The sequence below is a fragment of the Astatotilapia calliptera genome, chromosome 7 (assembly GCF_900246225.1).
Source record: "Astatotilapia calliptera chromosome 7, fAstCal1.2, whole genome shotgun sequence".
Classification (NCBI taxonomy): domain Eukaryota; kingdom Metazoa; phylum Chordata; class Actinopteri; order Cichliformes; family Cichlidae; genus Astatotilapia; species Astatotilapia calliptera.
In genome coordinates, this window is record NC_039308.1 from 38,347,020 (window position 1) to 38,374,573 (window position 27,554).

A 27,554-nucleotide genomic window follows, 5' to 3' on the forward strand; every position below is an offset into this window, starting at 1 on the left:
TCATACAACCAAATTAGACTAAAAACACCGTCTATTACTGTGTCTGAATGTGTGGTACCGCCACTGTCAGTTTAGGCCTAAATAAATACGTGTTTAAAAAAGAACACCTAATTTAAATGTAATCATTACATGCTTGTTAAAAGCTAACATCCAATATATAAAGTTTCTAATAAGCACAATGACCTGATAAAACATGTGGCAGTGCTTACCCAAAATGTTTCATATGATTCAAACATGGGATTTAATTTAATTCTTTAGAAGGACAAGCTGAATTACTTTATTTTCAACTATAAAGCCAACCTAGACTTTAACTATTTAACAAGCCGGTAATCTGGTTATGGCTTTGGACTTTCACAACAAAACCTGTCTAAACACGTTTTGTTACAAAAAACCCACTTGAGATCTGTGACATTAATCGATGTCACAGATGTTGAAAAGCAATCACAAAGCATTGAAATAAATACAGGGGTCAAAATATACAGTTCATATGTTATAAAGGTTTGTATGGATTAAAAACAAGCCCCGCCCCCTAACGGCTGCATCTTCTGAATAAGTTTCATCTGGGCTCTTATAGCTGCTCACTTTTCTATTTCAAACAATCAACAAAAAATATACATATTATACAAGGTTTTTAAAGCTGCAGGGTTCATTTTTAAGTAACATGAGCTGAGATGCAGCAGCATGCACACTGAGCATCGGTGATATGAAAAGCTAGGCTAAAACTGGCTAGTTAGCAAGTTCATAAACCTGGTGCTAAACTGAGAGAATGCACAAAAACAGTTTGAATACATTTCCAGTTTACTTAGTTTTTCTAATTTATATCAACTCAAATAAACTGAGTTGATCAGCTTTTTGAAAAGTACCGGTAACTTACTTAAACTGAGCTCTAATAACAAGTTGATAAAAATGGAGTTTGGTCTACTTAATTAAACACAATATTAGATTTTATGCCATCAGTGGAAACATCAAAGCCAATGAGATATCCTATTGTTTTGTCAGCTTGCAGTAGTCTGGAAACAGCTTCAGTCCCAACGTGCTTTTATAGGTAGAAAGATTTCAGGCAGAGGACAAATAAAGATCTGTGTGTGTGGATTTCAGTGTTGTAGACAGATGTGGTCTTACATGTGTTGCAGATGTAAGCATGACAGGAGGAGAGAAGCTCCTGAGTGGTGTGTGTAAGACTGCAGGTTATCAAGGTTACTCAGTTTAACAGTATGATTGCAGTATCAAAAACATCTAAAATGCTGTGAATAATAAAAAAGAGAGAAACTAATGAAATTCCAACCAGAATACTGAAATGAGTGAACACACTCTAACACTAAGCTAGAACAGCTCTGTAGGAGACGCCTGGGAATTAAACGTGCTGTTTGGTGTACTTCCACATCATGACCAGCACGTGGAGGCAGAGTCCTTCTTCTGCCGTCGGAGAACTCACATTTACAGTCTTTTCGGGCTCATGTTCAGACTTTATCACTAATATTATCACCTTTATTCTTTTATTTTTTTACTCGCATTTATCCTCTTTGGACTCTGAACCTCTGCATGTGTAAACATGAATATTCAGACTACATTTATAAATTCTGCGTTCATCAGCTGATCGTGTCTCTCTGTCTCGGCAGAAATGTTTCTGTCGAACTGTTCACTGTTTTTGTGTTTGGTCTGAATTTCTTTGCACAGTTTAGGAAGCTTTCACCCTCCGATTACTTTCCCTTCTCCTCCACCTCCTCCTGCTGCTCCCCACAGTGCAGGGAGGAGGAGAAAGGGAGGAGGAGAGAGGGAGGAGGAGAAAGGGAGGAGGAGGGCTCAGAGATCTGACGCAGTGAGCGGCTGCTCCTTTACTTCCACTCCCCGCTCCCAGGAAGCGACACGGAGGCTCGGAGAGCGCTCACAAACGCGCACATCCACCAGGACGGAAAGAGGCGGAGGACGGCTAATGGAGGCGATGAGGGCGGCGGCGATGACTGGAGGAGAAACGAGGCTCCGGAGCTTCGGTTTAAAGCCGGAGCTGTGAGCGCTGAGGTCTGCCTTTATTGTGTGCTGAGTGGCGCAGGAGAAAAGGATGCCTCCGCGGCCGCGCACACGCCTCCCGCTCCTCTCGACAAACTCGATCATTTCCCGACTCGAAGCGGATCGTCTGCCCTCTCAGGAGGAGGGTTTGTGGGTGAGGAGCGCGCTGATTTCTGAGGGACTCCGTCCACCATGCTGCCCGCTCAGGATCCATGAAAACTCTCAATGAAAACAAGGAGAAGGAGGAGGAGGAGGAGGGGTCCGGCTGCAGCGCCATGGAGGACAAGGAGAACAATCTGAAAACGGCCAGGCTGTGGAGGGATGCCGCCCTCCGCTCCAGGAAGCTGCGGAGCAACCTGAGGCAGCTCACTCTCTGCTCCAAAAACAACCAGATCATCCTGCCAGAGGACATAGCCGACATCGAGGCGCTCAACCTGGGGAACAACTCCCTGCAGGAGCTGCCGGACGGCCTGGGATCCTCCCTGAACAACCTGCGCGTCTTGGTCCTCCGCAGGAACAAGTTCAGCTCTGTCCCTAGGGTAGTGTTTGAGCTGGGGCGGCTGGTGGAGCTCGACATGAGCCACAACTGTTTGAGGAGCCTTCCTGAGGGCGTGGGGCAGCTGAGAGGGCTGAAGAAGTTGTGCATCAGCCACAACAAAATCCAGCACCTGCCAGCTCAGATCGGAGCTCTGCAGTCTTTGGAGGAGCTCGACATGAGCTTTAACGACCTGCACGATTTCCCCAGGTCGTTCTCCGGCCTCGCCCACCTGCGAACTCTGGATGCAGATCACAACAAGCTGAACCAGTTTCCCCCCGAGATCATGGCCCTCAGTGAGCTGGAGGAGCTCGACTGCTCTGGGAATAAGTTTGAGGTGTTACCGGTGGACGTTCGGAAGCTGCAGTCCATCAAAATCCTGTGGCTCAGCAGCCTCCACATGTCCTCCTTACCCCACACTTTCTGTCACCTGCAGCACCTGGAGAGCCTGATGTTGGACGGGAACCACCTCAGAGAGCTGCCCCCCTCCTTCGGCAGCCTGCAAAGACTCAAAATGCTCAATCTGTCCTCAAATGACTTTGAAAACTTTCCCCAGGTTATTTTGAGCATAACGGGATTAGAGGAGCTTTACCTGAGCAGGAATAGACTGATTCATATTCCAGAGGAAATCGGCCAGCTGGGGAAGCTGGTGAACCTTTGGCTGGACAATAACAGCATCACATATCTGCCTGACTCCATCGTGGAGCTGGAGAATCTGGAGGAGCTCGTTTTACAGGGAAACCAAATAGCCATTCTTCCAGATAATTTTGGAAAGCTTTCCAAAGTGAACATTTGGAAAGTGAAGGATAACCCTCTGATCCAGCCACCGTACGAGGTGTGCATGAAGGGAATCCCATACATCGCAGTGTATCAGAAGGAGCTTGCACACTCTCAGTTTGCCGTGAAGCCGCGGCTCAAACTGGTCCTGATGGGGACCCAAAACGCAGGGAAAACCCGGCTGAGGCAGAGCCTGGTGAGCACGCAGCAGGACGCCAGCAGTAACCAGGGAAACAAAGGAATTGAAGTCACCAACTGGGTGGCAGACGCTGATCGCCACCTCACGTTCCTTGTGTATGACCTGTCAGGGAAGCAAAACTACGACCTGATCAAACCCTTCTTTCTCTCCCCCGGTGCTCTCTACATTCTCGTCATCAACCTCAAAACGTACTCGCCCAAGAACTTTTACACCCATGTTGGGTATTTCCTTCACCTGCTCTGCGCCAAAGTGCCCCATGCTGTAGTCTGCTTGGTGGGCACGCACACAGACCTGTGTGCGGAGGTGGAGGTGGAGGAGAAGACTCTGGACATCCACAGGCAGATTGGCCTGCAGGAGAAGAGGGACATCCAGAGTTTAAGGGGGCTGGCACTGCAGGTGGACCAGGCTCTGGAGCAGGGCTACAACGTCCGCACCTCCAGCCCTCACATCCTCTTTTACGGTGTCACTGACAAAAACCTGAGGCGCCGAAAAGCCCAGCTGCAGTACATGCTGAACCACCGGCTGCAGATCCTCTCTCCTGTCCTGAGAGTTTGCTGCACAGGTGCTCAGAGGAACATCCCAAGGCTGAGGGAGAAGCTCATGTCCGTTGCAGAACACAGGGAGATCTTCCCCAACCTCCATCGTGTGCTGCCAAAGTCCTGGCAGATGCTGGAGGAGCTGCACTTTAAGCCCAAAGACCTGTGGCTCTCGTGGTGGGACTCAGCCCGGCTGGGCCTGCAGGCAGGGCTCACTGAGGACCGGCTGCAGAGCGCTTTATCCTACCTGCACGAGAGTGGGAAGCTGCTCTACTTTGAGGACAGCCTCACGCTAAGGGAATACGTTTTTCACAATCTTCCACGATTCATCGCAATTCTCAATGTGTTCTTCCAGAGGGATGAGTCCACCCTGCTGGACCGGCTCCTCTCTGAAGGGGAGAGGGGGGACAAGGGGCGAGTGAGTCTGGTCATAGAGGACGAGAAGGGAGAGAACCTCAGGGTCACCCATCTGCAGCACCACGTTGAGGGCTTCCTCCAGCATGGACTCCTACCCTCTAATGTCATCCGCTTGCTCCTCAGACCGCTCATCCAGACCCAGCAGGACCTCCATCTCATCATGGAGCTACTGGAGAAAATGGGGATCTGCTATTGCATAAACAAACCCCGCAGCAAGCCTCTGAATGGCGCGACTGTGTGGTACAAGTTCCCCAGCTACGTCAGCAGCGAGGAGGTCCAGGTGGATGCTTCAGCCGGCGGGAGCTCTCTGCCTCTGTGTAACTTCTTCTCTGTGGAGCAGCTGCACATCCAGTACAGTTTCCCTTTCCTGTTTCCTCCTGGATTGTTCGCACGCTTCAGCGTGCAGATCAACAGCCACGTGGTGCAGCGTTCAGACAGCAAGCACCAGATCTTCGCTTATCGGGGTAAAGTTCCCGTGGTGATCAGCCATCGGCCTGCCAAAGGAAAGCTGCAGGTGGAGACTCTTTCCATCGCCAGCCACGCCTCACTGCCCAACATCTGGACTGCCTGGCAGGCCATCACTCCACTGGTGGAGGAGCTGAACATGCTGCTGCAGGAGTGGCCCGGTTTGCACTACTCTGTACATGTTCTCTGTTCCAAGTGCCTCAAGAGAGGGTCGTCCAACCCACACGCCTTCCCAGGTAAGACCTCATTAATCTCCATTTCACTCACCAACAGTCAGGATGGGGCTTTGTCCCATATACATGCAGATCAATCACAGACTCACTTATAGCTGTTTATATTAACACTGTTATATGAGTAAAAGTAAAAGTACTTCTGAGTCACTGTGTGACCCCTTTAACTGCTAATGGAAACCTGAATGCTGGATGCACAGGGCCGGACAAAAACTCCTGCAGGGCCACTGGGCAGGGATAGGCCCTCCAGACCCCCCCCCCCCCCCCACACACACACACACACACACACACACAAATGTGTGTGTTATTATTATTTCTCAAAAGAAAACAGACAGATGGCAAGGACCGAGAAAAACTTTCTTTATGTCAAAAATTAGGAAATTTCTGTACTGAAACAGCTCAGTAGAGTAGAATAAACTAAAACAGCTCATAGAAGTAAAATAACTTAAGCTTTCATACTTAAGAGCTACTTTAGTTATATTTTTGGCACATTCTGTTTTATCGAACCATTATTTTGTTTTATCATTAATTATATTCACTATATTTCTGAGTGAGAGTAAATCTCACCGTTGATCTTATACAAAAACACAAAAGCATATGTTGTTTGTAATAAAAAATGAAAACTATTAAAGCTCATTAAAGTCAGTTAAAATGAAGTGAAAACATAATGTATTTTAATATGTATAGTGTGCTTTAATGTATTATCATTATTATTATTATTCCATTTTCTAAATGTAATAGTTTAAAGAAGATCGAGGTGATTTAAATGTTTTTCATTTAAAATTCCTTTATGTAGGAAACTAGTTGAGCTTGTTTCTTCAGAGGTTTTCAGGGTGGCTCTGTGAGTCTGGAGTCTGAGATGATGGATGTCTGATCTCTGATTTCACCTCAGCAGCAGTGCCTGCTTTTTATTCCTTTTTATGACTTATGGGGCGACTTTTATAGGCTAACAGCAGCAATGGGTTAATGACCCAGTGGAAGGTTGGGTGACTTTGTGCTTCACTGATTGCCTTTTTTAGCACTTTGGGCCGTTTATTCCATTATACTGAAGAGGAAGCAGACGTTTCTCCAAACGACGCTGTAGACCGAAGGGTTTTGAGTTTTCTTTGAGTGTAATGGACTTCACAGTGTTTCTGCTTCCTGTTTGACTTCACTGTAACATGAGCGTGACATTTACCTCCACAGATTCGCTTTAGTGCTTCTGCGGCTCCTGTTAATCAGATTCAGTCACGCCCTGAATCTCAACGAGGCTCCATGAAACATGCAGAGGATGCCTCAGAGAGCTGAACAAAAGCCTCTGACATCAGGTTAGACAGAGAGGAGGAGGAGGTGCACAGAGGTGCAGGATGCCCCCCTCCCTCCCCCTCTCCCAGCCTCGGGGACATAGTTAATCCTGCTCCTTGTGTTTGCAGCTGCAGTGTGACCTGCTTTCAATGCTGCACCCGTAAAGTGGTCAGCAGAGTCACGTGATGCGATGTAAGGTGTCGCTTACATCATGCTGCTTTTATTGGATTTATTCACATTAGATCATCAGCAGCCCAGCGCAGGCTCACTCAGCTCAGAGCACTTTTTAAAGGAAGAAAATTGGTTTTCTGACACACACACTCCCACAGGAGGAGATGTGCCACAGTCCTTATCCTGTGGGGAAACACCCAGAAGTTTCTCTTTAGTCCTCATGAAGCTCCAGGAGGTGGAGTTGATATTTACTGTCATTTAAACAAGCCAAATAACCAGCTGACTAATCAATAATCAAAGTAATCGTTTGCGTGAACGTCGATCAATGATAATCAGACTGATGCAGACAAAAGTCTCTGTCTGCTCTGGGAGATCTTCAGGCTCTGATCAGGATCAGCAAGTTGGGGGACAAAATAAAAGGGTGGAAGCACAAAGGGTGTTTCTCAAACACGTGAGGTCAGTACCGATAAAGAAGTCGTCTGATATTCTCAGTTTTAGTGCTGTGAATCTGCTGTGATATTCATTTTTATTATCTAAAGTAGATGTTCTTGATGAAGCTGATCTGCGTTGTTTCATTCATGCTTTAGTTTGTGTCGCTGAGTTTTTGGGGTTTCTTCTCCCGACTGTCACCGGGTTCTGCACAGAGCAGTCTGCATTTTCTCTCTGACCTTTCAGTTTAAAGTTCTTCTGACGTGACACGTCATGATTTAGTTTTTCCACCTTCTGTTGTCCAGTTTTGTTTAGTGTGTGAACTGCAGCCTCACTTTCCTGTTCTTACTGACAGGAATGACACAGTGTGCTCTTCAATTGCTGCAGCTCATTTGCTGCTAGGTTCAAAGATACTGTTCTGCATACTTTGGATGTAACAGGGGCTTATTTGAGTTCCTGTTACCTTCTATCAGCTTGCTTTCCATAGAGCGGCAGTATTATATTTTTTCTGTAAACTCAGAGATGTTTGTGGGAAATGGCAGCACATCAGCAGTTTCTGAAACACTCAGACCGACACCATGCCACACTCGGTGACTTACTGTAGATCAGCTTTCTTCATCAGTCCTATCCCCAGTTTGAACTTCAGCAGGCATCTCGGCCACGTCTACATGACTAAATGCACCGAGCTGCTGCCACGTGATTGACTGATTAGATACTGATGAGCAGTTGAACAGATATCTCTAATAAAGTGGCTGAGCGTCAACCCCATTTTGGAGTCGGTGCAATCAAATTCAAAACATTCTCATCCTGAGGTGTCACATGGACCCTGCAGATCTTCACCTGCTGCTCAGTTTTAATCAGCATGTTGGTTCATTAACCCTCTGCAATGAGAAATGTCGAGTCAGTTTGAGTAAGTTTTCTTGCAGGGTCAACAAAGAACTGTATTTAAAGTTAAGTAAACACACCCTGCTTGATAACAGAGGATGATGAACCCTGGGAATGAAAACCGCCCATCATATCTGACTGTAAAAACTGAAACACATTTTTTAAAATGAGCAAAAAAAAAGATCAATAATTGTGTAATAAATGTGGATTGCACAACACTGGTCACTATATTCTTCATTTCCAGTTAATACAGCTGCTGTTATTGTGTATATATTTATTTATATTTCTTCATACATTCTTATATAGTTCTATATTGTGTATTTTGTTGTACAGTTATTTTATTTTCAACTTTAATTTATATATTTTATCTTATTCTTTCCCAGTTAAATTTACCCTTCATTCTAAATTGTGTTGTACAGTTATTTCATTTTTAACCTTAATTTATATTTTATTCCTTCCTAGTTAAATTTACACTTTTTAATTTTTCATATTTATTTCCTATCTTATTCATAGCCTTTTCCTTTTTTTTTCTTTAGGTCACGAGCAGTTGTCCAAGCATTTCACTACATATCGTACTGTGTACGTGACAAATAAAATTTGAATTTTGAATTTGTAATTTCAAGGTGGACCCTGCCTGGTCTGAAATATTTGATGCAAATATGATTCATGATGTTCAACGAGTCGTTTTATAGCTTATAAGAGAGAGAAAGTCCTCCGTGAGAGCTCCATGAGCTCGAACACGTCAGGCAGTTCTCTTTTTCCTTTCATTCGTGGAAAAAGAAAGCAGATCTTCTTCTTTTTCTTTTTCTTTTTAAAGAGAACAACTTTGTTAGTGGGCAGCCGTGGAGTCACTTCCTCCCAGACATCAAACTCAGAAAAAAGGGTTTGTTTTGCAGGGAAAGTCCAGCAGCGGCTGTCAGAGGAAACAGGCTTCAGGTTCAGTGAGCGGACGCAGGTGCTGCCCCGCTTCACGATTAGATAACAGAATGTGGACAGTTTAGAGTTCTTATGATTATTTTGGTGTAAAGGTTTGATTCATGTCACAGGAAAAAAAAAAAAGAAGACAAAAAGATCTAGAATCCTTTAAAAAAATGAACACAAGTAAACTCTGAACAGAACGTGCAGACGTCACGGTTAGCTGGTCAAAGCTCGGCTGCTGCCAGAAGCAGCCAAACTGCAGTTCCTCTGACGTCCAGCAGAAACTCCAGCAGTGACTCAGTTTTCTTACTGTGGGTAACAAAAACCAGAATAGGAGATTGTGGGGATCCACTCTATTATCAATCTTCTGCTTTTTATTCATATTTAAAGATATACTTGTTTGTTAAAGCACAAAATGTTTCCTCCTTCATGACACCTGTATGGAGGAGAATGTTTTCATAACTCACCTGTTTTAAGGCTTAAACTTTGCATGATTATGGGTGTGGCTGACAGGTAGATGGTTGTAGTTGTTACTTGTCTTCGAGGCTTCACCTGAACTGGATCTGTGGAGCGTGTTTGTGCTGTTGGAGACTTTTGAAGCATTTTTAATGACCTGATCTAATTAATAACGTGGCTGCAGTGAGGTAATTGTACTAACAAAGCATCCATGAAGCTTCAGTTGTGCTGAGTGAAATTTGAGGGTTTTGATTGGATGTTGCTGAGAACAGTTAGCAGGTATCTGAGTCTGTGGATGCAGACTAACCTGGTTGTTTAAAACTGTACTCTGTGGTTTGATTATCATCACTTAATGAAAGAGAAAATCTTCAACATGTGTGAAAACTGATATTCTATTATTTTATTATTTTATCGATAGAGGTCAGGTGGTTTTTTTGGGGGGGGGTTTAAACGGTTAAACAGGATGAGAGGAGCAGCTGTTATTAGATAATCGAGATCAGCAGGCAGTGAGGAAAAAAAGGGACTTGTTTTGGTCCTCTAACAGTGTCCACAAACACACACACTCTCATACCTTTGCAAGCAGATCTGCCCGTTAACGCTGGTCAGCAGAATGTTTCTTCGGGCCTTTTATGGTCATGATATTTTTGGCTGCCGAGTGTTGATCAGTTCGGCTCCAGGGAGTCGAACAGACTAAACATAGTTTGTTCTCGCTGTGGAAGGAACTGAAAAATGTTTGCGTTTTCTCACACTGTGTTGTGTTTCCTCCGTTTGTCTCGCTTCACTGTGACCTCAATGCAAACTCTGCAGCAGGTTCGACCCGTCCTTTGGGGCCCCGGGGTGCACACTGTACATGGCACTGTCATTATTCCCTGACTCACCTGTGAGCTACGCGGATGATTTCTTCATCAATTTATCAGTGATATCAGTATGACTGACCACAGTTCTGATATTTGATGATCCGTTTTTTAAAATTCATTTTTATGTGAAAACTTGTTGTTTTCAAGCTCTGAGATCTGAGGCTTGTGGAAATGATGGAGGCGTCCAACTGAAACACCTATTTGCGATTGCTTTGTCAGTTTTCAGTCTATATATCTTTTTGAAGCACAGATCATCTGTTACAGGTTTTTTTTAAAAACATTTAGACTGTAAAATAAAATGGTAATAATTAGTCAGAGGAGCTCTGTGTGCACATATCGAGCAAAAATACTGTTTGTTCTTCACTGTGAAACACACCACGCTGATGGCTCAACTGTTTGCTTTTGACTGAGTGCACACAAGTGTGGTAAACCTGTGACCTTCACCTCACAGAGTTCACATTGACTGTGCAGAAACTTCTAAAACGGTCTTTATCAGCCCGACTCTGGGTCCTTAATAACAGTTTTGTCGTTTGAAGGTTGCTTCTGATAGCATTTCACCTCTGACCAGCTGTTAAAAAAGAGGGAAAAGTTGTAAAACTGTTGAGTTATTTTAAAATCTAAGAATTATTGTAAGATCATGCACTTTCTGATTTGTAGTGATGCATGCGCTCATCATTCTGTTGCTTTCTTCTACAATCTGCATGTGGTGTATGTTGTCCATCATGTATGTATGTATGTGTGTATATATATATATATATATATATATATATATATATATATATATAAAAATAAATAATTAGGGGGTGCAACGATATTCTTATCGATATTGAACCGTTCGATACAGTGCTTTCGGTTCGGTACGCATATGTATCGAACAATACAACATTTGTAATTTATTTTATCAATTTTCCTTCTGACGATGCTGTCTGTGTTGAGCGCTCAGTGAATCTGCGTTCGACTACTCCGCCTAGGCTGCACTGTTGAGCGCAGATCCACTGAGCGCTCAACACAGACAGCATCATCAGAAGGAAGAGTGCAGGGCAAGCTAGCGAGACAGAAGTTAAGCTCTCCTTGCAACATGGCAAATTGAACTTCCCCCACTCTCATTCAGATCTGGCGTTTGGAATTATTTTGGTTTTCATGTGACGTATGACCCTGAAGGTAAGCGCGTCATGGACTAAAGTAAAACAGTATGTTGGATGTGCCATGCAATGCTCAATTACATGGGTGGGAGCTAGCGTGTTAGCGCAGTTAGCTCCTTAACGTGTTGGCCATCTAGCCCCATGCACGGGGCGATCAGGGGTAGCTCCTTAACGGAGATTTGCCGTGTTGTGGCGTTAAGGTCATTTCAACGAGATTAACCTGAAAGCACTAGTGGGAACACAACGAATATGACTGCACATTTACATCATCCTAGTGCAAAGACAAGTGGAAGCAGACAAAAATGACAAGCATGCTACAAACTTTACCCGAGTCATTTAGACAGCCGTTAGCACATGATTCTCCTTATGGGGACCTGATATGTTTATATGAGCTGAGAATATAGCCCAGAAGAAGCGGATAGTATAGCTTTTATTTTGGAAAGAGACATTTCTCTGTAATAAACTCTCTTTTCCAAAGATGAGTGATTCCTCAATCAGATACAGGGCTCGCGATATCGCTAGCCCGACGTCCTGGAGCTAGCGATTTTTCCAGTCGGGCTACCAAAATCTATCTCTTCCCTGCCCGTCGGGCTATCATAGGAAGGAAAAATATATGTCAATGCTTTTGCATTCTTTCGGAAATGTAGCTGGGTTATTATGTCATTGGCATCGGTGAGCCACTGTCAATATGTGACATATTGAAGTCGCGTTTGAATTTGCGCTTGTTTTTTGCTTTCACTTTGCAATCGCGTGAACTGTGTATAGAGAGCGACAGCACTGATCTGTGAGTGATGATAATTTGTGCACCAATTCCTCTGACATCGTCTTATCAATGGTTAGCTTACTATGCAAACATGACAAGTGAAATCTCCCGCAGCTTAAACATGTGAGAGGTTGATCGCGCAGAGAATCGCTGAGCTTATGTGAGTCCGTGTGTAAAAGCAGCAGGATATATATTTTAGTTCTGCTGAGCCAAATAAGACAGGTCAGGGTGAAGAAGTGACAGCCAAAGAAAAGCTTACCACAAAACGGAAAAGTTATGACAAATGAGACTATAAGGCAAAAAGAAAGTGCAGCTTTATGGTTTCATGGACAAAATAATTTCTGTGGCTGCGATATGACGAGCTAAATAACCAGGGCTGCACATAAGTGGTCCGCAGGTGCGCATTCGCTGTCAAAATAAAAAACACGCACAAGGGTTAGGGTTAAATTTAAAAACTGTACTTTTGAGTTAAAATATATATTTATAATTTTAATAAATGACAAATTAAAAATGCATGAACATTTTTTTTGTATCGAAAAAATATCGAACCGTGACACCGAAGTATCGAACCGAACCGTGAATTTTGTGTATCGTTGCACCCCTAATAAATATATATATATATATATATATATATATATATATATATATGCAGGCTGTGTAAAGATGCCCCAGAGACAATCCAGCACATAACAGCAGGGTGCAAGATGCTAGCAGGCAAGGCATACATGGAACGCCATAACCAAGTGGCCGGCATAGTGTACAGGAACATCTGTGCCGAGTATAACCTGGAAGTCCCGAGGTCAAAATGGGAGATGCCCCCAAGGGTGGTGGAGAATGACCGAGCTAAGATCCTGTTGGACTTCCAGATACAGACGGACAAAATGGTGGTGGCTAACCAACCGGGCATAGTGGTGGTAGACAAACAGAAGAAGACTGCCGTAGTGATCGATGTAGCGGTTCCGAATGACAGCAATATCAGGAAGAAGGAACACGAGAAGCTGGAGAAATACCAAGGGCTCAGAGAAGAGCTCGAGAGGATGTGGAGGGTGAAGGTAACGGTGGTCCCCGTGGTAATCGGAGCACTAGGTGCGGTGACTCCCAAGCTAGGCGAGTGGCTCCAGCAGATCCCGGGAATAACATCAGAGATCTCTGTCCAGAAGAGCGCAGTCCTGGGAACAGCTAAGATACTGCGCAGGACCCTCAAGCTCCCAGGCCTCTGGTAGAGGACCCGAGCTTGAAGGATAAACCGCCCGCAGGGGCGTGCTGGGTGTGTGTGTGTGTGTATGTATGTATATATATATGTATATGTATGTATGTATATATATATATATATATATATATATATATATATATACACACACATATATACATATTACACACATGACTGTCAGTATGACAGTCCCGATGCCTTTTGTTGTAGAACTAACATTAAAATGATTTAGGGAAATAATTTAAGATGACTATAGTTTGATCATTTGGCTGATCGGCTCAGCTGTAAAATAACTTGTATATTTCACGTTGTTTTGGCTCCTCGGGGAGTCTGGACCTTCACTGTGACTGGTGGGTATTTCTGTCAGCCTGAAGCAGTCGATGTTAAATACCTCTCTGAGCTTCATTGGAAGTCATGTTGGTGCCAAATTAGACAGCAGTCAAAATAGCTTCTGCTCGAACATCCTGACTTCACAGCTCCGACTCATTGGAGCTTCAGGACCTGACAGGAAGGACTTAGTCTGAGCACATGCCCACAACGTGTCCTCCACAACAATCCTCAGACTGGAAACCCAAAACCCAAACAGACCCAAAGAGACTGTACTCTCACTGACAGTAACTAAGAGTTTATATTCTGTATTTAGAATTTATTTATTTATTTAATCTTTAACAGAAGTGTGCGTGCGTGTGTGAGAAGGACGTGTTGCGGCTGTGGTCTGAGCACTTTCACTCTTGTTGTGCATCTCCAGTTAATCCAGTTAGAGGATGTGCTGGGATTAGCCCGGGTCCGATGCAGAGCCTCTTTAACTGTCGTGCTGCAGTCAGTGCAGTCTGTATGCGACCTACCTGCCCGTCAGGTGTTCACGCCCTGCAAATGCCGACCTCCCGCACTTTGTGTTTTCACCGCACAGAGGTGGTTTAGCCTCAGGCTGCCGTGGCGTCGCATGTTTGCCCATTCTGAACCTGAGCCAGGTATCAGTCTGGGCGTGTTCAGACTGGAGGCTCCGACTTTGGATTAACTCACTGAGCTGTTTGTCTGAGCAGGATTTCATTGGACGGGACATAAATCAAATTTAAATCATTTGATATGGAAATATGAAAACAGGGAGCCTCCTGGGAACACATTTTAAAGACATTTCCATATGTTTTTTTAATCACCGTGACGATGTCACAGGTTTTTACTGACTTTAAAAGTTCAGCCTTGAGCAGATGTAGTGTGTAAGCAAGCATCATCTGATTCTCACTCTGAAAGCAGAGTCACAGATTGTCTGGCAGATAATAAATCTTGTGTATGCCAGCTAAAGGCTTTTGTGTGACTGCTGTCAGCAGCCTTTCACCAAGCATCGGCTGAGCACTCACGGAGCAGTAGAGCTGGGCGATATGAGATTTTTTCATATCACGATATGTTTTTTTCATTTCAGGCGATAACGATATATATCACGATATAAGCCAAATAACTATATTTGTAAGATTTAAATGTGCCGTTGCTCACAAGTAAAATGTGAAATAATCAGCAGCTTGTTTTTATTTAAATATTTATTTCCCATAATAAGTTCAACAGGGTAGATGTACTTAAGGAACATGAGACTTTTTCAGATAAATAAAGGCAAATATTGCAAACTATACAAAAGGCAGCCGCTAAAGCGTTTAAGTTTCAAAATAGATCAAACAAAACAGGCTACTAAATTGTCAATTCCACTTAGAAACCAAATATTAATTATAAAAATAAATCTTAGTTTGTTTTACAGAAGAACAGACAAAAGGTCTATTGCAATAGTTTGATTTTTCTATCGAGAAAAAGTTATTTCGCAATACATATCATTATCGTTCTATCGCCCAGCTCTACGGAGCAGTGATTTTTATAAATCACTTGTTTAAATTCTATCATGAGTCCACATGTGTAATGAGCCTCTAAAGATCTAGTCTGAAAAGTTTTACACTCAAACCAGAGTTTTAATGGAAGCAGTAACCTTCAGAGATCACTGTAACAAAAACCAGAATGGGGCATTGTGGCGTTCCACAGGGCTCGATTATCGGTCCTCTACTTTTTATTCATGTTTAAATTATAACACAAAATTTTTCTTCCTTTATAAAAAATGTACAGAGGTAAACTCGGGTAAAGTTCATATCCTATTATCAGACTGTGATGAAAACTTTTCACATTTAATTTTTCAACCAAACTTAAAACATTTCTTTTTAACTCTTTACCCCTTAAACACCTACTAAATGTAACCCTTGTTTTCTCTTTTGTGACTTTTGCAGTTTAAGATTTTTTTTTTAATTAAGACATCAGAGAATGAAGGGTCATTATTTTTCTTTGCCTTGTGATGTTTGCTTGAACAAAGAATCCGTCACTGAGGCGTCCACAGCTGTCACACGGCTCATAAACATCTCAGTGTGTGAAGAATCCGCTGTGAGGCCTTCAGAGCATCTGTGATGGTCTCAGGTGAGCAGTTACCTGTGTGTGAGGATGAGGAGCGACATGTCTGAACTCGTCAATGTTTTCACTGAGTGCCTAAAAGAGGAACTCGTGCTGGATCTGACGTCATAAACAATGAAAGCAGTTTATTTTAGACGCTCCATTTATGGTTGTTTGGGAGCTTTCGGTGAGATCATGTGACCTTCACCGGACAAACACTGATGTTATCACTTTGGGGAACTTTGGTCTGTGCTGGAATAAAGAAGCAGAAAGTTTGTGGTTTGTTCTCAGATGATGAGTGATGGTTGGCTTTCAGGCCACCTGTTCAGACACGTCCGGTTTCTGTGAAGTTTCAGCACCAGACTCGAGCTTCGCCTTGATGGGACAACCTGACAGGCATTTGTGTTCTTTCTGTTCATGTGAGTGACACGTAATGAGATGGTGAGGAAGGCAATCCCGTTACATCACCACACTGTAATCCCGCTCTGTTTGCTCAGACATGTGACTGGCAGCGTGGAGGATTTCCTCATCATCTGACCGCAGATGAGTCGACCTGAAGAGAGTCATCAGGAGAAGGGATGGGAAATAAAAGGAGCTGAAGACCACTCCTGATGTGTAATCTAGCTTAGAGTTAGAGAGTTACTCATGCTCAGAATGGATGAGTCATTTAACTTCTGCTTTTAGACCAGAAACGCTGAGCGCAGACGTGCTGTTTGCAGCATGGCCTTTTGACTCTGAAAAAAACAAGTGTAACTGAACATTCATCAGTTTTCAGAGTTTTGACGGCTAAATCACAGCCTGGCCGCAGCAAGGTGTTTGGCTGCTGAAAGCACTGCTCCCCGCGAGCAGCTGTTTGTCAGCTCAGTAAATTAGGAATCCCGACACCCTTAACATCAGCCCTGCAGCTACTCAGAAAGCAGCCGCCGCTCACAATAAGAACACATCCGTTTGTCTCTACAGTTTCCTTCCAGGTTTATTGCTGGCACTGTTGGCTTTATTTAGACAGCACTGGGCCTGCCGGAGGTGGAAACTCAGCCTCAATCTTTCAGTCAGCAGCTTAGACAATAAACGCACCGCGGGAGGCTCGTTCATTGATCGCAGCTCACAGTTTCAGTGGAATTTAAGAAGGTAATGTGGAAAGTGAAAAGTGGGAGCAGCTCAGTGAGGGCTGCAGGAACGCATTTGTTCCCTGGATGCAAACACAAACCACGTCTGGAACACAATGTGTGTATTTTAAGATGATTTTTATGGGGATGTTAAACCGCCAGAAGCCTGATTTATGGTTTCTGTGCACAGACTGATGTGGACTTTGAGCCCAGCAGACAGTTAGAGCTGACACTGGTCTGCAGTGTTGGTGTCCTGTGCAGCACACACTAACACTGCAGTATCAATGGCCTGTCACTGAACCTACCTGTCCCTGGGTTTTTTGCACCTTTTGGCTTGCTTTCCAACAACTACTGAACACAAAAGTTTGCAATTTTTGGAGCAGCATATTCCTGCTCTGATTTCACCACTGGCTGAACCTCTGACGTTTACATTGTTTGTATTGTACATACATCCAACTGTACATCCTGCAGTTACTATGTACAGAAAACAAACTTTGTTCATGCTGCAGCTCTTTAACCTTTAACCTTATATTCCGGCTCTCTCTGTATGTAAAACTGTTCTTTTGCACGTCTGCTTAGAAGCAAACTCCATTTCCTGTTTCAGCACTTTGCACAGCGACAAAGTTAAATCTAATCTCCATTCTGCAGATAAGAAACTCTTCATGTCTCATTAAATTCCATATTTAAAATGTTTTGGCTGACACACTCCCATAAGGCCTCTAACCCAGTGAAGACCAGCTGCTTTTATTTCACGTTTTCAGCTTTGTGATCAAAAAGCAGATTTAAAAAAAGTCACGGCTGAAACGGGCGGAATATTTGCCCTTGCTTCATATTTACTTTGTAGTTATCCTCCTGTGATGGCACAGAGATCTCGCCTGCTCATAGAGTTCTTCTACAGGAGCGCTGCTTTATTAACTTTTACACATTCAGTGATTACGAGCTCTGGACAGATGGATCCAATCGCCACAGCTGCCGTCGTCATGCTGACCCACTGTTTGCTGAACTGAACAGTCTTCAGCCATAAAAACCACTGAGATACAAACACAGGACTGCAGTGAGGAGAACCGCTGCGCTCACTAAACCAGAGCATTTACAGTCCATTAGTCTGACCTCCAACACGTTACCGCAGCCTTTTTCTTTTCCCGTCATCGGAGAGGGAGCAGGCACAACGTGCTGCTTAAGGTTAAAGTGTCACACTTGAAGCTTTTTGCCTCCTACTTCCTGTTGTTTCCAGTTTGTTAAACTCTGAGTTCAGTCAGATTTGGTGCTTTAAGCTGTAATTCATGTTTTTGAACCACGAGGTCAGGCCTTCAGATTCTTGTCTGGTTAAAATGAGCTTTCGGTTTTTTGACCCCCAGTTCTTGTCGGTTCTCGTCGGAGCAGCTGGAGCGTTTCTCATCGCCTTCTCCTCTGAACACGCCTGCAGTGTTTCTGGAGTGTGAGGATGAGGAGATCTGCTGTCTGTTGGTCTGTCGGCCTGAGACTGAGTAACACAGGAAGTGTGTGTGTGTGTGTGTCTGATATTTAGCGCTCTGCTTATTATCAGGATTATGTAACAGCGCTGTGGGGTCATGTGATCAGACTGCAGGATAATGACCTCGCAGAGCAGAGGACGTCGAAGAAGCTCCGACTGGTTTCACTAAAACACTGAAAACAGTCCAGATACATGATGTGATGAGAAGAGCCTGATCTTGAAGGACAGCGTCGGTTCATTTGAGGCTGGTTGATCCTCGACATCTGTTGACATGTTCAGAGTGAAGGTGCATGGCAGAAACAGAGAAGATAATGCGGCATTCACAGGGAGGTGATGAACATGAAAATAAAAAAGATGTGGGTTTTATATTCAAACAGTTTTTAAAACAAATAGATGTTGAGAGTGATCGTATGCATGAAGATGTTTGAGTTAAGGAGGATAAATGCAGACATATTTCATGTTTCTCTCCCGCCTGTGTATTGTCTTGAGTTCACCTGCACCATTATAACATTTTACTTCCTGTTTCCCTGTTTGTAGCTCGCTGTGTTACTGCCCTTTTCTTCTCCTGAGTGAGTTCACCTGAACCGTTCTGTCCAATCTTTACTTTATTTTCTGCCTTATTATTATTCATTTGACTTCACCTCTGCATTACTGTCCCTCTTTCATTCTTTCACCTTTTCTCCTTTCTTCCTGTTCTCACCCTTGTTGTTGTCTTCACTGTCCCGGGTTCACCTGTGTTGTATTTTCCTCTGCTCGGTGCGCAGCTTTGTTTATCCTGTGTATCCTGGTTCTGTTCCAGAGCCTCACTTGCTTTCTGTCGTGTAGCAGAAACGTTCTTTACTACCTGCTCACTGTTTTTGTGCAAGCGCATCGCTGTGACGCGAACTCTGTCATATTGAAACCAGAAGTTGGGTCACAGCACGCCAGCCTGAGTACGTCAGGGTGGAAAAATTGTGACCTTTCCAAAAAAGATCCCTTTTGTAAAATGTTTGCTTTCTGTCTGACTGAAAGGAAACACTGAAATACGCTTCCTGGAACTGAGATTTCCATCGGGGGCATTCAGCGGCTTACATAATCAGCTCGTTTATTCAGTTTTATGTTGGAGGAGGTGGGAAATATACCACGCTGAAATAACCCCAAATTATCTGCTCAGCTGTAAACCATTTAATGTCATTACACAACAGCTGGACACACACACACAGAGGGCGAGTGGAGGATTATTAGCAGCAGATTTCTGGGGAATCCCGGAGTTTTGGAGAGAAAGCCGAGGCCGGGATGTGAGAGGAGCTTCAGGCTGTTTTGCACAGGGAAGTGAAAGTTTCTGACGTTTGTTCTATTTAACGATCAGAGGAAATAGAAATGCTTCATCATGAATCCTCCTTACATTCAGAAGAAGTGAGATATGTCCGTGGTAGTAGTGTTGGTGAGTTTCACAGCAGCTGTGCCGATCCTGAGCGGTTTTAATAGTTGCCTGTGAAGCTCAGATTCTCTGGCAGGTAAATCACCAGAACAGAAACACAGACGGTCCATCGTTCACTGTTTGGATCCTCAGCAGCGTGATCACATTCCTCTCATACCTCCACAGCAGAGATTGCCGTTAATCCTGCTGCTCGGGTAGCGTGGCTGCGCTCAGACCTGCCGGCTGACCGGCTGCAGTTATTTCTGGTGGTTTTCCTGCGCTCTGGAAGTAGGCCACGCATTCCTGAGGATCGGCCTCACTGCCAGTACAGCTGCTGATCACAGGAGATTAGCGGTGCGGTCACGGTATCTGGGTCTGCCAGAGTCTGAGGCGGCTCTCTGAGACTCATCCCGCCACCTCATTCTGCTCCATTTCACATATCCTGGATTTTATGGAGTGCAGATCCTGCTCGCACACTTCCTTGACTCAGGGCGGCAGAGCTCACTGCTCAGCGGCGTTCAAACTGATGCTACTGTTAGGTTACAGAGCAGAAATGTAGTCAGCAGATTTAGTTTTTCATTCCTATCAGCTGCTGTGGAGAAACTTATTTTCAGCCAGTTAATAATGATGTGGTAATATAATCTACTAGATTCTCCTGAAACGTCCTTTTCATGAGTGTTTCAGTGTTAGAGATGGAGCAGAGCCTTTTCTTTGTGCCTGAGATCCTGGTGTGGTGTCCGGGGTCTGCACTTCTCTGTGTATTTATAGTTGGCTGTATTTCACAGTGTCAACTGTGGGCCGTGGAGGTTTTCTGGTGCTTTGCTGCTGGTCTTTGGTTGAAATGCACATCGCGAGCTGCTGTTTTTCACCTTTGACCTTTGAGTCCTGAGCTGCTAACAGTGGTGACAGCAGCAGCAGATGTGAAGGCACATTCAGTGACCTTTAAAGCAGAAACCAGAGCTCGGCCGCCTCGCGGATCCTCTTCAAATAGTCCTCGACGAGAAAAGCTGCGCAGCGACGAGAATGAATGAATGAGGAGCAGCTGCTGCCAGGCTGACAGAGGCCATCGGCTCAGTCTGAGGATTAACACTTCAGTGTGTTAAAACAGAGGAACACACACACACACACACACAGTGAGGCCTGGAAAAAGACAAACGGCTCCTGTTAACACATGCGTGGGTCTGCACGTGCTCAGTAACCCCCCAATCATCTAAGCTGTGTGCTCTAATAAACTATGAAGCCTTTATCAATCAGATCCTTTGATACTGATCGTCGCTGAAATGGAGACTAAATGTTTCTCAACCACAAAGTTCAAACTTCAGTCCTGATCAGAGAAAAATGATAAAGTGTACCGGGAGAGTGCACTTCGGTGAGTCACCTCTTTAAACTGTATTTGGTTTAAAGTTTGCTTGGCTGTTGGAGCCTTTTGAAGCATTTTTAATGGCATCACCTAATTTGGCTGCTGTGCGGGTAGTTTGTGTCACAGTGGCCATGTTTGTCTGTTATATACAGTATATGGGTGCTGGCTCTGCAGCTGCTTCATGAGATAGTTATGGAAATAAAAAATAACTTATGGGCTGAAGCATCTCCACCCTGTAAACAACGAGTCTCAGTGAGGACAGCAGCAGCTTCACGGCTCTCAGCAGGACAGCGAGGGGTTGGCTGAGGTCGATGATGTCCCCTGAAATCTCTTGGCAGCAATTTAAGCAGATTTCTGCTCCCGTGTGATGTTTTGTTCTGAGCCGGGTCGTCGCCGTGGCCCAGTTATCGCCTCGCTCTGTGTGCAGCGGTGAAAGCAGAGACGGGATCGTCCCTCATCAATATGGAGCGAGGGTGACTCTGCAGACTTCTCTGTGTGGCCTCTCCGGCTTTGTGAACAAATTTCTATTTCAGGTCGAAGGCTGTAAATATTTAAACAGCAAATATTCCAGCAGGATGAGTGACGCCAGGAGGAGCGAGGCGAGACTGTGAACAGTCAGCAGACCTGTTTGTGTTCACAGTGATGAACTGATTCAAACATGAGATGAGCCTTAAATACGGTTCTTTACTGTCACGTCACATTACTGAGGGGCAGCAGGAGCTCGTCTGTGTGAACACAGTTTCCTGTTTAGGATGAGGAAACGTGAAACTGTCAGAGTAACAGACTGCTGTGTTTACAGGCTAATCGGAACCGGGGAGTTTGGTGTTATGAATTTATGTAGAGAGCTAAATCGTGGCCAAAAAAGTCACTGAAATAAAAGAAAATCTCTCTTTAATAAGTGAATAAAACAGGGCAGCAGAGCATGAGCACTGGAAATTCTTCATAATGACTCCAACATTCAGCTTCAGCAGAGAAAAGTTAAAAAATGAGACTGTTTTAAAAAGTGGAACCATCAGATTTTTTGTCAGTGTTGCTTGAAAAACTTCCAGAGGGTCGGACTGGCTGCAGACTAACTTCCTGTTTCAGCTCTGGAATAACCTCCCCGCTGCAGACGTTCTCTCACAAATCCTCAAATCGTCCTCACAACAGAGGAGGAAATGAAATCGGAGGTCTGGGCAGTTTTTGAATGGAGTGAAACTACTTCTCTCATTTTCCAAACATCCCAGTGGGAGTTTCCTGGATACGGGTACACTTTCCCCTCCTCCTCCTCTCTGCGAGTGGCGGCTGTTCCCTTTTATGGCTGACAGCAAAGGAGCAGGAGGGAGGACATGACTCCTCTACCTGCTGATGGTGTTTGAGGGGGGAGGAACATTCCTGTTCCTTGAAATCAGGTCTTTGTGGCTTTCTGCGTGACTCTTCTCAGTCAGAGGGAGGAGGAGGAGGAGGAGGAGTTATTAGGCTGTGGCCTAATTCAGGGCACACAGCCGGATGTGTGAGCCGTCAGCTGCGTCCACTGATGAAATAAACATCTGATCTCCAGCCGTGGCAGCAAAGCTCAGCAGCAGGTTAGAAACAAACTGTAGCTGAAGTGACTTTGAGGAGCAGGAGCTCCTGCAGCCACACAGCCGGTGGCAAAGACCTGCAGAAATACTCAGATGTAAAATATCCCAGTACTTCCGGTTGCTCTGCAGTACTCGGGTTTAATGAAATGGTTATGATAGAGCTGTTTTTCCTTACAAATAATCGTCTCTGACCGTAACTCTGACTGTGTCTGTGACTGCTGGCTTCAGGCCAGCAGAGCCAGCAGCTGCAGACACTTTGAGAGAACGCACACGATCAATAAGCCTAATGGTTTAAGTGCTGCTGAGACGGACGGACAGACGGGCTGTGAGTGATGTTGGAGGCAGCTGATGTAAAAACATCCGTCGGAAACAAATCTGCTTCATTTCTTTGAGTCGTAGCCCCCATGACACCACCCGTAGATTTATAATCACCTGTTCTGGAGCCTGTAGGTAAGTTAGCGGCGTGCTTAGTTCGATGATGGCATTAAAAATGCTCCAAAAGGCTCCATGTTGTTATGAAGGAGGAAACTTTTTGTGCTTTGACAAACAAAAGTAAAATTTACACATCAATAAAAAGCAGAGGATCGATAATAGATGCCTGTGGAACTCCTTTGGGTTTTTGTTACCCACTCTGATGGTTTCTGCATCCAGAAAAACTCTGGTTTGGGTGTAAAATACTTACGGCTGGATTTTTAGAGGATCATTAAAGATGTGAACTCATGTTTCTTAACACAAACTCTCAATCACTCCTCAGGAGTGAAAGAAGCCATCTATGTCCACTGTGAGCGACCATCTTTGAACAGAGGCGGGGGTTTACAACACCAACTCTCTGCCATCTATAATCCAGTTTTGAGTTCCCTCCCCAGAGGCCTTAACGCCCACTCACATCCTGGACCATCTGACCTCAGGAATTCGCATGATAGGGTGGGGCCAGGTTTCACAATGAGCACACCCGAAACCCTGGCTGATTGGGACCCACACCCAGTTTCACACCTTGGCTCAGGCGATTAGAGGATCATCAGGGGGTCCTTTTATCCCTCTGTGGGGGGAAACTCCCACTAGGTTTAAATCTGGGACTCCCCACCATTTGGTGAAAGGTCTTCAAGCAACTTAAAGAAGCTCCTTTGACTACGATGACCTGGTCATCGTAGTCAAAGGAGCTTGCAAAGAAAAGCGTCTGGACTTCTTTAAGTTACTTGAAGACGTTTCACCTCTCATCCGAGAAGCTTCTTCAGTTCTAAGGTCAAATGGGGGAGAGTCCCAGATATAAACCTAGTGGGAGTGTCCCCCCACAGAGGGACAAAAGGACCCCCTGATGATCCTCTAATCCCCTGAGCCGAGGTGTGAAACTGGGTGTGGGTCCCAATCAGCCAGAGTTTCGGGTGAGTTCATTGTGAAACCTGGCCCCACCTTATCATGCGAATTCCTGAGGTCAGATGGCCCAGGATGTGAGTGGGTGTTAAGGCGTCTGGGAAGGGATCTCAAAACAGAGGCACAGAAAAGAAGATCAGACACCAGCGAGGGAGGATAAGAAAGACAGACGCAACAACATTGTCATCCCCTATGTAGCCGGTGTATCAGAAAAACTCAGGAGAGTTTTCTCCAAGCACGACATCCCGGTGCATTTCAGACCCAGCAACACACTCAGACAAAAACTGGTTCACCCGAAAGACAAAACGCCAAAACACAGACTTAACAATGTGGTGTATGCTGTACAGTGCAGCGAGGAATGCCCAGACCTCTACATCAGAGAGACCAAACAGCCACTTCACAAGCGCATGGCACAACACAGAAGAGCCACCTCCACAGGACAAGACTCAGCAGTCCATCTGCATCTTAAGGATAAAGGACACTCTTTCGAGGATGCCAATGTTCACATTTTGGACAGAGAGGACAGATGGTTTGAAAGAGGAGTGAAAGAAGCCATCTATGTCCACTGTGAGCGACCATCTTTGAACAGAGGCGGGGGTTTACGACACCAACTCTCTGCCATCTATAATCCAGTTTTGAGATCCCTTCCCAGACGCCTTAACGCCCACTCACAGCCTGGGCCATCTGACCTCAGGAATTCGCATGACAAGGTGGGGCCAGGTTTCACAATGAACACACCTGAAACTCTGGCTGATTGGGACCCACGCCCAGTTTCACACCTCGGCTCAGGCGATTAGAGGATCATCAGGGGGTCCTTTTGTCCCTCTGTGGGGGGAAACTCCCACTAGGTTTATATCTGGGACTCTCCACCATCTGACCGTAGAACTGAAGAAGCTTCTCGGATGAGAGGTGAAACGTCTTCAAGCAACTTAAAGAAGTCCAGACGCTTTTCTTTGCAAGCTCCTTTGACTTCACAGACACAAACTCTCAATCTTCACAATAACTTGGACGTGTTTATTTCTTCTGTAAAACGCGCTGGATATTAGAGGAACTGCAGGTTTTGGCTCCTCAGCCATCACTTTGCTTTTCAGCTCTGGAGCTAGATGATTGGTTCTCACTGCAGCTGAACGTTTGAGATGCAGTTTTGTGTAATATCAGTGACTCACAATGATGACAGGAAGCTGCTAGAAGGTCACAGCTCGAAACCTTGGCCTTCCTGCTCCGGAGAGCAAAATGATGTGCCATACCTGCTGGTCTGCTGCTCTGAAGGCACACTGGGACGAAAAGCCAGATTAACAGATTGATCTGACCAGGAAGAATTATTCTGAAAATCCTGGAGATTCAACATCAGTCAGCTCAAAATGTGGCAGGTCACCACTGTGCACACTGCCACAAATCATCCAACATCACGAGCACATCTGGCATTTAATTTGTGTAAATGTTCACGGCTTCAGTCCCGAGCTGCAGGAGGCTTGTATTATCTCTCTGCAGGTTAGGATATTAGGGGTGTGTGTGTGTGTGTGTGTGTGTGTGTGTGTGTGTGTGTGCTGATGCCCTGAAAATGAAGTGAATGTAATCCAGGCACTGGCTATGGAGCGTGCTCAGTGTTGTTCGTGCAGCAGAGTGATGCATTGGGCGTGTCTCTGTTAGCGGCTGAATGATCAGCGCTCTGCAACAACAAACACCCAGGTGGAGCTGAGTGTCGGAGAGTACATTATGAAAAACATAAACAGAATTAGCATTCCTTATGAGAACATAAGGAATGCTAATTCAAAATGTGGAAACTGATGAGATTGTCAAAATAAAACGGGAAATAAAAAGCAACTCAAACGTGTTTTAGAACGGCAAGTTGTAATAGTACTGGAGGGCGTGTCACACGCTTCCTGAGGTCATCCGTCATCCACCCTCATCAGTACATCCATCCAAAGATGGAGAGCGCTAATCATTTCATAAAGTGCAGCTTGGAGTTATAAACAGAACACGTGGCTACAAGCTCAAACTAACCCAGTCCAGTTTTCACACAGTTTTCCATGGATGGAAAAAGATATTAAAATGATTTATAAACATGGTTTGAGTAAGAAACTGAATCCCGGCGGAGCTCGCGTGAACCTCCTCAAGCAGTCGCCGGCTGGGCTCTGAGCTGTTCGATGAGGAGGGAGCCATAATGATGATGAAGGAAAAAGGATGGCTGTGTCGATCTGCAGATGGCAGCTTTTCTTTGTTTGCCAGAGAAACACACGAGGGATCACACAGGAAGTGTGTGCGTGATTTTAATCGTATTTTTATCCACAGCGGAAACACAAACGATGAGGACGCCTTATAAATGGAGACGTGCACAGGAACGGCGTTCAGCCCTGCAGGAAACTGAAGTCAGAGAGCCGCCTGTGTGCAGCTCTGAGCTCAGACCTGTTACTGCTTTACAGAAATCTCGCCTTGTTATGAGTTCTAATAACAGTGGAGAGAGTAGAAGAAAAACGCCCTGCAGAGCACGAGAGCTGAGACACTGAACTAAACATCTCTGCCTCGACCTTTAACCTTTCACCTCCTATAACCATTTCCCCTTTTAAGTATCTTTATCAGCAGGTCATGCTTGAAGAAAATTCAGAGCTCTCGTCGTCATGAAATTCACCCCAGTAACACAAACACATCTATTCCTCCGCACTTTTAAATTACATAAAAAATGAGGGGAAAAAATTATCCTGAATCTGAATCCAGGCTGAACTTTGACCTCAGAGACCCTCAGCTGTGTGCACTAGCTAAACCTGCAGCAAAACCCAGGACTGACCTTAAACTGTAGTTTACAGAGGAGGACCAGGCGCCCCCTGCTGGTGGGACTCTGCTCTGCAGCATGAAGTCACAGCTGGACGTTGCTGCCACCTTGTGGCCGAATTCATAAAAGCTTCTGCTGCTGCAGGTTCTTACTAAAGACAAGTAAATGGAGTTTAGTGTGAAGGATTATTGTTGCCTGTAGATGTCTGTGAGTCTTCAGTTATTTAAATTTGTGCCAGCAGTTTATTATTAAAAAAAACAACTACAAATCTAGAGGCGAGAACAGGAGAAACTTCCAGAAGCTGGAGGCGGATTTGCCTTGAGATCTGTCTGACTGGCAGATCAGTGTCCACCCAGCATCCTGGTCCAACATCAGATAATTTATTGTTTTATATCTGAAATGCTGGAGGAGAACTTTTCCTCCCTGATAACAGCAGAGCAGCTGCCTCTTCTGTTCCTAAAACCAGAGCATCCTGCTTTCTGTACGTGTGATGGTTTCTCTGTGATGTTTCGGGAATGTCCTACTTCCTCTGTTTCCTGTTTCCTGTATTAAAGCGTCTTTGATGTTCTCGCTGTTGCAGGTGAGCTGCTGAGCCAGCCGCGGCCCGAAGGCCTCACCGAGATCGTCTGTCCAAAGAATGGCTCGGAGCGGGTCAACGTGGCCCTCGTTTACCCCCCGACCCCCACCGTGCTCAGCCCCTGTCTCAAATGAAGCCCCGCCCACCCATCTACACCGACCTGGCTCGTCTTCACTGCGTCACCAGAGCCTCCACCTCCGACCTCCGGCTTCCATCGTCTGTCACCTTTCTGAGCC

At 45.0% G+C, this 27,554-nt stretch overlaps 1 protein-coding gene across 1 annotated transcript; it reads left to right on the plus strand.

Moving 5' to 3' along the window:
• Positions 1-1,802: 1,802 nt before the first annotated feature.
• mfhas1 (multifunctional ROCO family signaling regulator 1) lies at positions 1,803-27,514 on the plus strand. The gene is made up of 2 exons (XM_026174649.1): positions 1,803-5,172; positions 27,322-27,514. The coding sequence occupies exons 1-2, from the start codon at positions 2,220-2,222 to the stop codon at positions 27,450-27,452; spliced, it is 3,084 nt and encodes a 1,027-aa protein (XP_026030434.1). The 5' UTR covers positions 1,803-2,219; the 3' UTR covers positions 27,453-27,514.
• The last annotated feature ends 40 nt before the right edge of the window (positions 27,515-27,554 follow it).

Excerpts from the sequence above, each read along its gene's own strand:
- mfhas1 (XM_026174649.1), top strand. The coding sequence starts at position 2,220 with ATGAAAACTCTCAATGAAAACAAGGAGAAGGAGGAGGAGGAGGAGGGG. Across the intron at positions 5,173-27,321 it reads CAACCCACACGCCTTCCCAG|GTGAGCTGCTGAGCCAGCCG; the intron begins GTAAGACCTCAT and ends TCGCTGTTGCAG.